The 13,788-nt window shown below is 34.3% G+C and overlaps 1 gene segment (V, D, J or C); it reads right to left on the bottom strand.

The window, feature by feature from the left end:
* Positions 1–330: 330 nt before the first annotated feature.
* LOC130882790 (immunoglobulin heavy variable 3-74-like) lies at positions 331–8,783 on the bottom strand. The segment is given in 3 exon segments: positions 331–422; positions 8,326–8,631; positions 8,738–8,783. Coding segments are annotated over 3 exon segments (444 nt in total).
* Positions 8,784–13,788: the final 5,005 nt, after the last annotated feature.

Here is a 13,788-nt window from a genome sequence, read left to right as displayed (position 1 = left end):
GATATGTTAGGATTTAGGTTGAAGCAGGATGCCCCAATGATGCCTGGGTACCTCGAGTGACTTGTTCAGACAGCCAACTGTTTTTGTCATTTCTAACATATTCTTAGAAGTTGCTTGTTCACACTTTTTACTTACTCAGTATTATTTCTTCTTGGATTTCTGAGGTGTTAGAAGATTAGATAGTTATATTGATAGTTTTCCTTATTTATGAGACTCATAAAAAATTCACTAAAGAAATGTAAAGTGTATAAAGTTAAGAGCTATTAAAAGATAGTTTTACATGGTAAGGCAGGTTATGATAGAAAACAAAATAGGTATACATCTTTGAGTTCACCAACATAGGATAGTTAATGGAGTATCTTCTCCGAATTTGTCAAATGCAAATGGATTAGACATTGTAGATGTATTTAATCCTTGCATATATTTTATGTTGTTATTGTAATTATTGCATATAGTTTTCTTATATTAGGTATAGCATTCTTTCAATTTTAAACAAAAAAGGAAAATATAGTGAAATTTTATTTGTTTTAAAAAAATAAAGCTTGCCTTAAGATAGGTGTACAATTCTAAAACATTAAAGGCCAAGGATGGAATAACAACCTTAATCCCAGGACTCAAGAAACAGTCAGACAATTAAATCTATATGAGGTTAAGGCTACTCTGGGCTACACAAGATCCATCCTAAAACAGATCCAGGCTGTGGTGGCTCATGCCTTTAATCTCAGTGTTTAGAAGTCATACATATTTAATCTCAGTAGTAGGGAGGTGGAGACAGGATGATAGGTAATACCACAGTGGAAAGAAGAATGTAAAGATGAAGAGACAGGAACTCACTGGAGTGTGGAGTCTGAGTATTTATGAAAATAGGAGCTCGCTTTTTCAGTCTGAAGATCTGGTAGAAGTTAAAGGTCTCTCCACTGGTTCACAGCTTTGCTTTTCTGATTCAGCTTGAACCCCAATATCTGCCTCTGGATGTTCACTTTTCATGTTAGATTCTTATTGTATGATCTTCCTCTCTGTGTGTGATCTCTGTCTCTCCCTCAAAAGTCATTATTCAATAAACACATTCATTCAATAAAGAAGAGATCCTTCTTAGAAATAATGATGACAGCTGTACAAAACTCTCCTGCATTATTATTTTTGTGAATAACAAAGCCTAATTCTAAGAGTAATCAGCAAATTGGAATTTTTTTAAATAAATACATAAGAAAAAGATATGTGTCCCTATATACATTGTCACAGAGGAACAACAAAATATATAACAAGAAATATTTTTTCTACATGAGTATCTATGTGCCTTAGGTGATCATTATGTCACATGAAAACTTTTATGGCATTCTCCTATCATTTATGTTCTTTTCTTTCTTGAGGAAAGATCATGGAATATACAAAAGAATTAATTGGGGATAGGCAGTATTCCCATTTTTATTATTCTTCTGACTACAGACCTGCAGCCCACAAAAAAGTGCCATGGATATTAAATGTGAATCTTCCCTTCTCCATTACACCTCTGTGGAAAAACTCTCACATCCGCTGAGTAAGAGACTTAGATGATCTCAAGTTAAGTCAAGCTACTAGGAATGTTATACCTTACAACTTCAGCCCTGTTACAATAGCATCTAATACCTTCAATTTTGAAAAATAGCAATGGAAAACTGATTTATACAAAGTCATAGAAAACATTAAATAACCAAAAGCTATTTTCATCAGTAGGCATAGTTTTAAATCTGTTTATTCACAGGAAAAATCATATAAAATAATCTAACATTAATAAACACAAACTTAAACCTTGAGAATGACTGAGACGTATCAAAGAGGATTGTAATACTTGTAGACATGGATAGATGGAAGAAATATACAACATATATTCAGAAATAATTTTATTTAGAGAAAAAGGTACAGTAACAAAAATCAGTACTCATAACTGAGATAATTTCTACAAGCAAGTTTCTACACAGCAGAAAGTTCATTAGCAAAATGAAGAATATACAAAACCTTGGGAAAATGTTCTTAATTAATATTTTATTAAAATATAACTATATCCTTTTCCTTCCTCTAACAAATCCAATGTCTCTCTCATCTTTTACTTCAAAACTCATTGATTCCCCTTTCCTAATTTTTGTTTTCACACATGTAGATGTATGCATACATAATCATATATGCATAAATATAGACATACAGCATAGTCTGATAAGATTAGTATGTTTATGATTTTAGGGCTACTCTCTGGGTATTGGATATTTTTAAAAGTTTACACAGCATAAACATGATTTTCAATTTATATACAAATGAACAGGAATCACAAGTAGTTAAAACAGAAGAAAAATTCACATAAGTAGTTAAACATATTAGAGAGAAATTTTTCTGGACAACATTTACATATTCTTAAAAATATATAAAAATAACCCAAATTTTTAATCATCATTGAAACATAAAATGAACATAAAAAGAAATGTACATCACACATCTTATGATATAACAAGAATATGTCATTAATTTTACTGTAGATAAGAGTGATGACATGAAGTGTATATTTCAACAAGCAAAAATAGCACCACCATAAATTCTGATGTCTCCAGTGGATATGTGTATAAGAAAGCAAATTGTGTCAATGAGATATTTATACCAACTGACACAATCATTGCATGATTATTTACAGAAGCCAAGAAAAGATATTTACTTCCAAAGTAATAGGGATAGATATGTGGGGTATAGGAATCCAAGAGTTTGCCAGAGCAATGGCTGATGATTATGATGAAAAAATGATATAAGTTATAAGATAGTAAAAAATGCAATGTAATATTTATGGAGAAATTGATCATTGTTTATATTTGAAGGAATGGATGAAGAAATACTGTTATATCACCTTGAGGTGAAGAATGTGCTGTCCTATGAGAGAGCAAAATGGAACTTAGTAAGTTACAGCAAGTGAGATAACACAGATATGTGAAAAGAAATCTTGCCTGACTGGTTAGATGGAGTATGCAAATGTGGACATCCTGGAAAGGAGAGCATTGTTCTAGATAGCAGAGGATGAAGTCCAAAGTGGAGGTGATACTGGATGTGTGAAACCCCCAGTTTTATAGTTCAGACAACACAGGTGAGATTTAAATTTCAAAAGTTTTCAATGATATATATTATATATTTGAACTAGAAATAATGATATGAGACAACATGGTAATTGGTTTTGCTTATGTTTCCACAGTGTGTTCATAAATTAAAACAATATAATAACTTATTTATAAGAAATTATTATTTAACAACTAATAATATTTTAAAACTAAATGTCTGACACAGATGATAGTGTGGAAAGTCATTGTTGATGTCTACTGTATTTTCACATTATTTTACTTGAATAGGATACATGAGCATAATTCCTGACATGTAATATGGGATTCTCTCTGTATGCAGTGAATATATTTTATTACCATTGGTTAAACAACAAGCTGATTTAGCCCACAGCCAGGCAGAATAAAGCCAGCTGAGAAATCCAAACAGGCTTAATGGGAGAAAAAAACAGAGTTAGGGAGATGCCAATAGCCCCCAGAGAAGCAAGATGTGTGGTAACAAGTCATGAACCTCATGGTTAAATATAAACTAATAGAAATGTGTTAATTTAAACATAAAACCTGGGCATAACTATACCCAAGTCATGGATCAAACAGTTATAATTAATATTAAACCTCTGAATGGTTATTTTAAAAGCAGGTGCAGAACCAGGTGGGATGAGAAACCTCCAGCTACAAATGGTACCCAACATGGGGAATGGATCCACATAAGACTTTTAAAAGCTTTCTAAAGATTCTAAGTGCAAAAAAAGGAGTGACATTGAGCACCCTAATCTTTCAATGCTGGCCATTTCACATAGACACATGTCCAGACAACTGCCTGAGAGATTGAACTGGCATCCCATTGTCATGGGCTAGAACACATGGTAGATTCCTTCAGTCTCTTAGATGTGATACAGTAAAGAGGATCCCATCAGCTGCCTGTGGGCCTGAGAACACAGTTGCAGGGTGAAAAGCATAGCATAGCTACAAGATATTTACTACTGCATCCTAGAGTTGGGGCAGTAAACATGACTCCAGAAGCTTGTGGTGAACATACCTCCACCACATAGTAAGCCAAATGGGTCAGAGTCAACAGCCAAAGCCTGAAATTTTGTCCTAGCCACAGCATCTTAATGTTCTAAAAAACTCTTCAGGTAAAATAAGAAAAGATAACAGATATGCAGTAAGAGAAATTCATAAAAAAGCCTCTAAAATGGTCAGAATGTGTTTGAGAAACATGCAGTCTTGGTAGATAAGAGGATACAGGATAGATAGAGTCATAGATTAAAAGTATAATTTAGGTTATTTCCTGTTTCTGGCTATAATAAACAATGCTGTTAAGAACATAGTTGAGCAAATGTCTTATAGTATGATTGAGCATCATTTGGATATATATCCAAAAGTAGTATTACTGGGTTTTGAGAAAGTTTATTTCCTAATTTTCTGAGAAATAGCCACAGCCACACTGATATCCAAAAGGCTGTACCAGCTTGCATTCCCACCAGAAATGAAGGAGTGTTCCCTTTACCCCATAACCAGTTCAGCATAAGTTGTCATCAGTCTTTTTAATCTTGGCCATTCTTTTTTTTTTGGGGGGGGGGGTTGAGACAGGGTTTCTCTGTGGTTTTGGAGCCTGTCATGGAACTAGCTCTTGTAGACCAGGCTGGTCTCAAACTCACAGAGATCAGCCTGCCTCTGCCTCCCGAGTGCTGGGATTAAAGGCCTGAGCCACCACTGCCCGGCTGATCTTGGCCATTCTTACAAGTGTAAGATGGAATCTCTGAGTGAAATAATTACACAATGGAGTACTACACAGCAGAAAAAAATAATGACTTCTTGAATTTTGCAGGAAAATGGATGGTGCTAGGAAACATCATTTTGAGTGAGGTAACCCAGAGACAGAAAGACAATTAGCATATGTACTCACTCATAAGTGGTTTTTAACCATAAATCAAAGAAAACCAGCCCCAAAATCACAATCCCAGAGAACCTAGACAAAGATGAGGACCCCAAGAAAGACATATATAGATATAAGCTACATGAGAAGTAGAAAAAGACAAGATCTACTGAGTAAAGTGGGAGCATGGGGATCTTGGGAGATGGAAGACAGGGAAGGAAAGATAAGGAGGAGATCAGAGAAACATGTAGAGCTCAATAAAGGTAATATTAAAAAATATAATTAAAAGGAAAAATGAATTTCATAAAAATAAAATAGAACAAAATATTATAATGAGCCACATAAAGATGAAAAATACCCAGAGATTCTGAATTGCATATACTATTGTGTTTCCTTTTAATTTTTGACATTTAATGAGCTAGCTACAGAGAGACATTTGATTGTGAGGGCTGCCTAGATAAACCAACATAAAGGTATCTTGACTTCATCATTTGTATCTAAGGATATGTTGCTTTGGAAAACACTTATGCTTTTATTTCCACTAAAATGAGAAACTCTGGGTTCCTCTAAGTTAATATGGTTTGATCAAGTTAAGACACCTGAGATGTCTCCATGGGAGCAATAGCCCAGGTGATTTAACATCCAAAAGAGCTTAAAGGCAACTGACTTACACATTCGATCCACACAGAATACTACAGCAAATATTTAGCCATAATTTTATCTTTTCTCAGAATCATTGTAAGGCTACCAGTACCTCCAATCAACAGGAAGTAGTATAGAAAACTACATTCCCCCAAAATAAAACTATACCCAGATTTCCAATATGCAAATTTAAAAAATATAAAGGTTTAATTTTATTTAAAGGAGGTTGGTTATATATGGTAAGTGGTCATAGTCAATCTGTTTCTAAAGAAAAAATGTGACTGTGATGTAAAACTATAAAAATGTAGATTATTACATCGATTTTAATCCAAAACCAACTATTAATATCAAAATACATTACATGGTTATAGATTTTGTTTGTTTGATACAAATTTATGGATAAATTTTATACTATATGTATATTTCTCTTCTTTTTTAAGGTATTGTATTTATGCTGCTCATTTAAAATGCAATATAGTGTTGAACCCAAATCAATACTCATCTATAATAGTGAAACATATAGACTTATTAGTTTAACTATACAAAAATATATTTCATAAGAATAGATAATCTTCAAACACTTCAAAGGTCTCTAGAATATGACTTTAAAAATGTTTTAATAACAGAGAATTCTTTGGACATGAAATATCTGCTTCTGGCAGCAACAATTAATTCAAGAGCATAAAGGGCATCAAAGAAGCCCCTTATGCAGCTTGCCTTCAAAATGGCAAGGCTAGCCATTTGGTCAAGAATGTTTTGTTGCCTGGACAGCTTTACAAAATTTTGTATAATCTTGAATGCAGGACCCATTAAACGATAACTGGGACTTGCCAAAAAAGGTGAGACAGTACCTCAAAGATCCTTCTTCAAGGAAGAATCTGTCAGACATTCTTCAAGAAACAAAAGAGAGTGACAGACTAATGTTACCAAAATAAGAAAGATAGTACTTCAGATCTCTGCATCACTGAGAAACCTACCAGATAATGTCAGTCTATAAGTTAAAAATGGATGCCCCAACATTACTTATTAACTTTGGGTGACTATCCAGGCAGCCTAAAGTCTCTGTCATTTCTAATGGTTAGTCATTTATTTACAATAAATTTCCTTTTTAATTACATAACACTGTATATTTCTGGGATCTTTGATGTAGTTGAACAGTAGATAGGTGTAATTATTTTTTTTCTTATTTAGGAAAAATAATAAAATAGATATGAAACTTCAGACTCGTAAAAATGAGATGGATGGTAGAATATTTGATTTAATTTGGTCAAATACAAATACACTAAATCTTGTAGCTGCAATCCTTGCTTAATAACAGTTTTGGTGTATGTAATGAAGTTAAATAATAATGAAGTTAAAGCCTTCATTTTTGATTAGATAAGAAAGGAAATCATGTGGAATGTCTTTCTGTATGCTATGAAAATGGTTTATATAGAGGCTGGAAAGAAGGAGACTGTTCTTCTCAGGGACAGCAAGACATGAGCAATAACATTAACTGAAATTAGGAAGGTTGAGAAAGGTGATCCTGAGAACAGGCCCCTTCTTTCCCAACTCTATATTTCTCATACATGAGGCCCAAACTGTCGTCCCTTCATTGGATATGTAAGTTTGAATAAGAAAGCCTCACAGAGACTTGTATGTTTAAATACTGAGTCTCACTTGGAGAAAATGTTTGGTAAATATTAAGAGATTTTATCTTGTAGGAGGTGTGTCATTTTGAAAAGTTAGATTATACTAAAGACTCATGCTATCTCAGTGACTTCTGCTTCTTGTTTCAGATTGAACTTGAGACCCTCAGCTGCTGTTCCAGCCACCAAGCCTTGACTCAGTCATAGTCCACTCTAATATTCTGAAGCTTTAAGCATAATAAATGTGTTCATTTTATGTTGCCTTAATCTTAGTGTATTTTCATAGCAATAGAAAAATAACAAAGACAAATACCCTAGTGTTTTGAACTACGGTAAAGAATTCTGGGAATCTAAGAGAAATGAACTTGTTCTGCCAGTGATCAGATTTTACCACAAAGACCCAATGTGACCTATAATAGATTCACATAACAATGACAAATTGTGTTTTTGATTTTCTAAGTAGGTAGATCTCACCTCTCATAAAGTTTTCTTGACGGGATCTATTTATACACATTTCTATTATGATACAAGACGAAAGTCATGGAATAACCGAATGAACTAGAAACACACCTGGTTCTCATTTTAACCTGAGTGCACTATCCACAAGGAGAAGAGAGGATATCCAAATGTGTTAAGATTTTTTTACCTAATGATCATGGTGCCAATTTCCTTTTGGTTTGCCCTCAAACATTAATGCTGCTATAATCAAAAAACCATGACATGACCTCTGTCTAAAATATGAAAAAACTCAACATGTCCGTGTATTTTTTTTCTCATGAAATTTCAATGACTAATGTAGGGTACTTTGTAGTTGTCACTTTACACTTTGTTCATTGGAGACTGTGCCTCATTTGATAACATAGCACTAGAAGAACATATAATGTGTTGAGGACATTGGATCCCTTCACAATATACATGTGGAGAAAATTCCAGAGAAAGTTTAAAAGAAATGCAGGTCAAACGCCTGAGAGGAGTGCTTAATCTAATCATGTCTGCATAAACTTCTGGGATGAACCTGTATTCTGTATCTTTTGCAACCCCTGGTGGCCCTGAGTGGCCTAACAGTGAGGTTTATGTCTGAGTTAACACTGAAGTCCCATCACTGTGTCTCTAGCACAGTAATAAGTGGCTGTGTCCTCAGATCTCACACTGCTCATTTGCAGGTACAGAGTGTTCTTGGCATTGTCTCTAGAGATGGTGAATCGATCCTTCACAGATGGTGCATAGTTTGTTGTACTGCTGTCTTTATTAATATCTCCAACCCACTCCAGCCCCTTCCCTGGAGCTTGCCGAAACCAGTTCATCCAGTAGTCACTGAAAGTGAATCCAGAGGCAACACAGGAGAGTCTCAGGGATCCTCCAGGCTTCACCAGGTCTCCCCCAGACTCCACAAGCTTCACCTCAGACTGGACACCTGCAAACACAGAGAATGTTTTTAGTAAATTGCCACTGAAGCTCTATCTTTTATATATCTTGTTCATGTTCACCAACACACTCAGTATCTCTTCTTCATAAATTACCTTTTAAAAAAGCAACAAGGAAAACCCACATCAGCACCAAATCCATTGTGCGTTTTGTTTTCAGTGCTGAACACTGAATAGGAAGACCTGGGCATTCAGGACTGATTCTTTTGTCTGAGCTTCAGAGTCAGGATTTATCTGGTTTTTATGAGAACAGATGGGCCTTATTTGCATACCTTCCTGCTATATAAGTTCTGTTGTTGGAACTAAGAGATAGTGTGTTCTAATATGTTTGTAAATGTTCTTGGGAAGTCTAGCAGTAAAAACTCTAGGATTCTGATAGCAAAAGGTGATTTTTGTATGTAAATTTATGGTAAAACATGTAAATTTAATATAAGAATAAATGAAAAATATTAACTACCATGAGCAAGTAGGACTCATTCCAGAGATGAAGTAAAGTTTTACATTTGTAAAGTTACCAATGTAATTCATAAACAATCAGACTAAAAGACAAAATCCATACAACTATATTGTAGGACTGAAAAATGAGTTTAACAAAATCTCATATCTCTTCATGAAAATGTCGTGTGACTCTAGGAACCCAAGGAATATATTTCACCATACGAAGTGCAATACACTGGAAGCTCTCAACAAATGTCAACTGAAATTTAAAGAATTTATAAGCATTTCCACCAAAATCAGGAACAAGTTTATCCACTCTCTATATACCAATTCAAAATTGTACTTGAATTTTTATCTAGAACATTAATATAACTAAGGAAATAAAGTGGACAAAATTAGGAATGGAAGAACTCAAAGTATCTATCCTTGTAGATGATATGATTGAATACACAAGTAACCCTAAAATGCCTTCTGCAAACTCCTACAACTAAGAAATATGATTATTAAGTATCAGGACATGATATAAATGCACAGAGATCAGTGACCATTCTATATGCATATGATAATGAAATTGAGATAGAACTTGACAAGGAGACAGTACATTCACAAGAGCCTCAAAAATATCTTGTGGTAACTCTAACCAAGTAAAATATTTGTACGATAAAAACTTTAAAATATTGAAGAAAAAATTGAGAAAGCTAATAGACATGGAAAGATATCCCCCACAAATGAATTAGTAGGATTCATACAGCTAAAATTCCCATTTTATAAATAGCAATCTACAGATTCAATACAAGCTTCAGCAAAATTCCACCACAAATATTCATAATTGAAAGGACAATGTTCAGATTCATCTGAAAACAACAAGAACAAGAATTCAGGAAGTTAAAATAATCCTAAATAATACAAGAACTGTTGAAGATATTACTATCCCTGACATCAAATCATACTATAGAGGTGTAGTAATAAAAATGGCATGGTCTTGGCATAAACCTGGCATGTTGATCAATGGAAAAAATTGAAGTCACTTATGTAATCCCAAACACCTACAGACATTTGACTTTTTTTTTTTCGAAAGAAGACAAAAGTCCAACTAGAAATAAAAGGGGATCATCCTCACCAAATAAAGCTGACCAAATGGTTTGGATTCATGTTGAAGAATGTAAAAAAAATATATTACACTCTCCCTCACACACATAGATCAGGCTACAAAATGGAAAATATTTTTTAGCAACTTCTCATCCATTATGAGGATAATTTCTTGAATATCTAAAGAACCCATAAATACTGGGTATCAAGAACACAAACAAATCAATTAAAAATTGGATAGATTCAAAGTGAGAAGTCTCAAAAAGGTTGAAAAGGAAGAAAAGAAATATTCAAAATTCACCACAATGAAGGAAAGGCAAGTCAAAAGTGTTCTGAGACATAAATATATACTAATTCAGTATGTCCTAAATCAATAAAACAAATGAGAGCTCATTATTTGGTCAAGTAGAGTAAGAAGAACTTACAGGTGAGAATAAAAATTTGTACAGGCATTATAGAAATCATAGTAAAGTTTCCTCAGGAGTGCAAGGAGATCTACCTCAAGTTCAGCTTATTCATATATCTTTAAGATTTTGCAAACTAAGATGATGACACTTGCTCAAACATATTTATTTCTGCCTAGATGTCCTACAGTGGATGGATGGATAAAGAAAATATGGTTCATTAACATGACAGAATATTATTCAGATGTTTAAATTTCAAAGTCATAAAATTTGAAGACAGAGAACTGGATCTAGGGAAAAAGGCATCCTGAGTGAGGTAACCCAGACCCCAAAATATAAACATGGTACACATGCCCTTACATGAGGATATTTGCTCTTGAGGCTTAGGTAAGTATGTTTTATTCCACATAACTACACATATTAGGTGTATATTATGGGACTGGGCAGTTAGGTTAAATCTATCCAGTAAGCTGAAATGGAATGCAGAGTTATGGACTGGGATGTTGTGCAATGGAATAGGATCAAATTGTAAGAGAGAAGAGGGAAGAATAGAGGTTTTATGGAGAGGGAAAAGTAAAACTAAAGGCCAATTGGAGGTTCATATGGAAAACAATGAAACAGGAGCTGCCTAAATTACATATGTATATGAAGGCAATCTAAATAGATTTACATATAACAGGGAAGATGGAGATGTAGATGGATATCTCTCATAATCAAATGAGGCCTCCAAGTCTAGGAATAGGTTTTATCTAATTGGATTATTGACCAAGCAAGTCCCATGCAACACCCAAACAACCCAGTTACTGCTAAATATATTACTTGGTGTCCACATAGGTAAGGTAATATTGACAAAGGCAATACTTATACAAATCATTGAAAATAGATAACTTGAGCCGTTGCCTATCTAGAGTCTTCACCCGTGGTGATTAGTATTTACAGGAACTGGAAGGTATTATGCATGCTACAAGAGTAGAAAGATAAATTCCAGTCCAGCTATTACTGTAGCATATACCTGAATGAAGTAGGTTTTAGCATAATACTTGCACAAAACTCTGGGTAATAATCAACTAATGTCTGATTTCCTTTAAGGATTACCCTATGAGATGAAGAACATCTATAGCACTGCTCTTATTCCCAAGAACAAGAGAAGAGACAGATCAGGGACCTATGGCAAAGTCAAATACTAGTATTATTCTAAAATAACATAGCAAAAATTTATTCCTAATGACATTCTAAAATATTCATATATCAGTGGTTAGCTCAGTCATAATCAGACATATTTCCTCTTTACAAGATAATTATAAGTATAGAAATCCATTGCCAACAATATGCACAGTGTGAGACACAGCGAAAGATTCAATTCTAAATGGGAACTCTGTAGAACAGGTGGCAGATAGAATGTAAGAGTCTAAAGAGGAGTAAGAGAACACTAGGGAATCTGGGCACTAATTATACCTGCCTTTTAATCCGAGCACTTGGGAGCCAGCAGTAGGCAGGTTTCTGTGAGATCGAGATCAGCCTGATCCATAGAGCATGTTGCAGGAGTGTTCCAGGACAGCCAAGGTTACACTAAGAAACCATGTCTCAAAAGAAAGAGTACACCAGGAAAACAAGGATTGCTAAAAAATGTCAATAGAATTAAGCAACTAATGAGACAGATGGAAAGCAGAATGCGACCATGGTTTTAACAGCTACACATCATACAAGGGGTAAGATCCAATTACATGGCATTGTATAAATTAAATGTCAGAGAAATATAAGTGCCAAGCAGCACACAGATAGATGAAATAAAAGACATACAACCCTCAATAAATATTTTTAAAAGTGCTCAGTATTCATAGACATCATGCTAATTCAAATTAATACCACTTTGAAAAACAAGTTTTCTCAAGTAGAAGTGGCTGCTATAAAAAGTCTGACAAATTTTTGAGATCCTGAGAGAAAGCAGTCCTCATATACAGTAATGGTGACAAAAATTAGTTCAACCACTGTAGAAATATGATTGGAGATTTCTTATAACACTAAACTAGAACTAACATATGATCCTCATGTCTCTGTATTGGAAAAATACTCAGAGTATCTCATATCTTATGTATTTATATTTAGAACCCTATGTTTGTTTCTGTTTTGTTTACTTCAGCAAAATATTAAAATTAAACAAGTTATTCATAAGCATACCAGAAAATAAAGTATATGAGTTACATATAATAGGAAAATATTGTTCATCTCCAATGAATAATGGAATTACAACGTTTGTAGGAAATGATTGGATATGGAGTGTAAAATAGTGGGGAGTGGTAGATGAGTATGGAAAGGGAACTGGGATTTGTATTCAAAACATAAAAAAGTAACAAACCAAAAAGCAGTAGATATAAGAGTAACTGAGGTCACATAAACACTGATGATAACACAATTTCACCTCATACAAATAATTTAGACACAGCCAGACTCACACACACTCACACAAACACACACACATGTGTGTGTACAAAATAAGTGTATCTGTGTTGCAGTTTACTGTGAAGCTCTGGCCTCTGGTATCCTATTTTGGTCTACAGTCAACAGGAAAAGGACCCTCTCCAACCACTCCATGTGGAATGAGACTGGGCACCCTAGTTTCTTCATTGTAATTATGCACTCTCCTGCTGGTTGAGAGAGATAAGCCTTAGATTTCTATTCTGAAAACTTTGTATATAGCAAATTTGCATATGATTAGGTAGTGAACAAATGTGGATAAACGATGTAATATACAAAGATCCATGATGACTTCAGGTGGGTCAACCAGTAACTTTCCTGGGCTGTTTTCCAAGGCTTCATGCTGCTTGTTTTTTCCCTCAAACCTACAGCTTGAGCTGGGTCTGCACACTGTCTCCTCTCTTATGCATCTCATAGTCCCACTGTTTTATCCTATGTAACAGGGCAAATGTGATATAAGACTTCCATTCCTCATGTGCCTGTCATATTGTGTGCTCAGAATCAGTGACTTATATTTCCAGTGGTTAGTACCTCTGCACACTGGGATTTCTTCATCATTCCTTCCCTGCTTAATGCTCCTAAATAAGTGCTACTCTTAGGATCATTTGCATTCCCATGTCAGTGTCTAGCATTCTTGATGAAACAGAAATAAAATACATTTTAACTTAACATGATAAAATATGTGTTCTCTCTTTATATACATCATGTAATTAAAGTTATAAATTTGTAAAAGAGCAAGTG

Source organism: Chionomys nivalis, chromosome 10 (genome assembly GCF_950005125.1).
Source record: "Chionomys nivalis chromosome 10, mChiNiv1.1, whole genome shotgun sequence".
NCBI classification, from domain to species: domain Eukaryota; kingdom Metazoa; phylum Chordata; class Mammalia; order Rodentia; family Cricetidae; genus Chionomys; species Chionomys nivalis.
The sequence above is the reverse complement of the archived record's forward strand: the minus strand, read 5'-3'. Positions and strand labels throughout refer to the sequence as shown.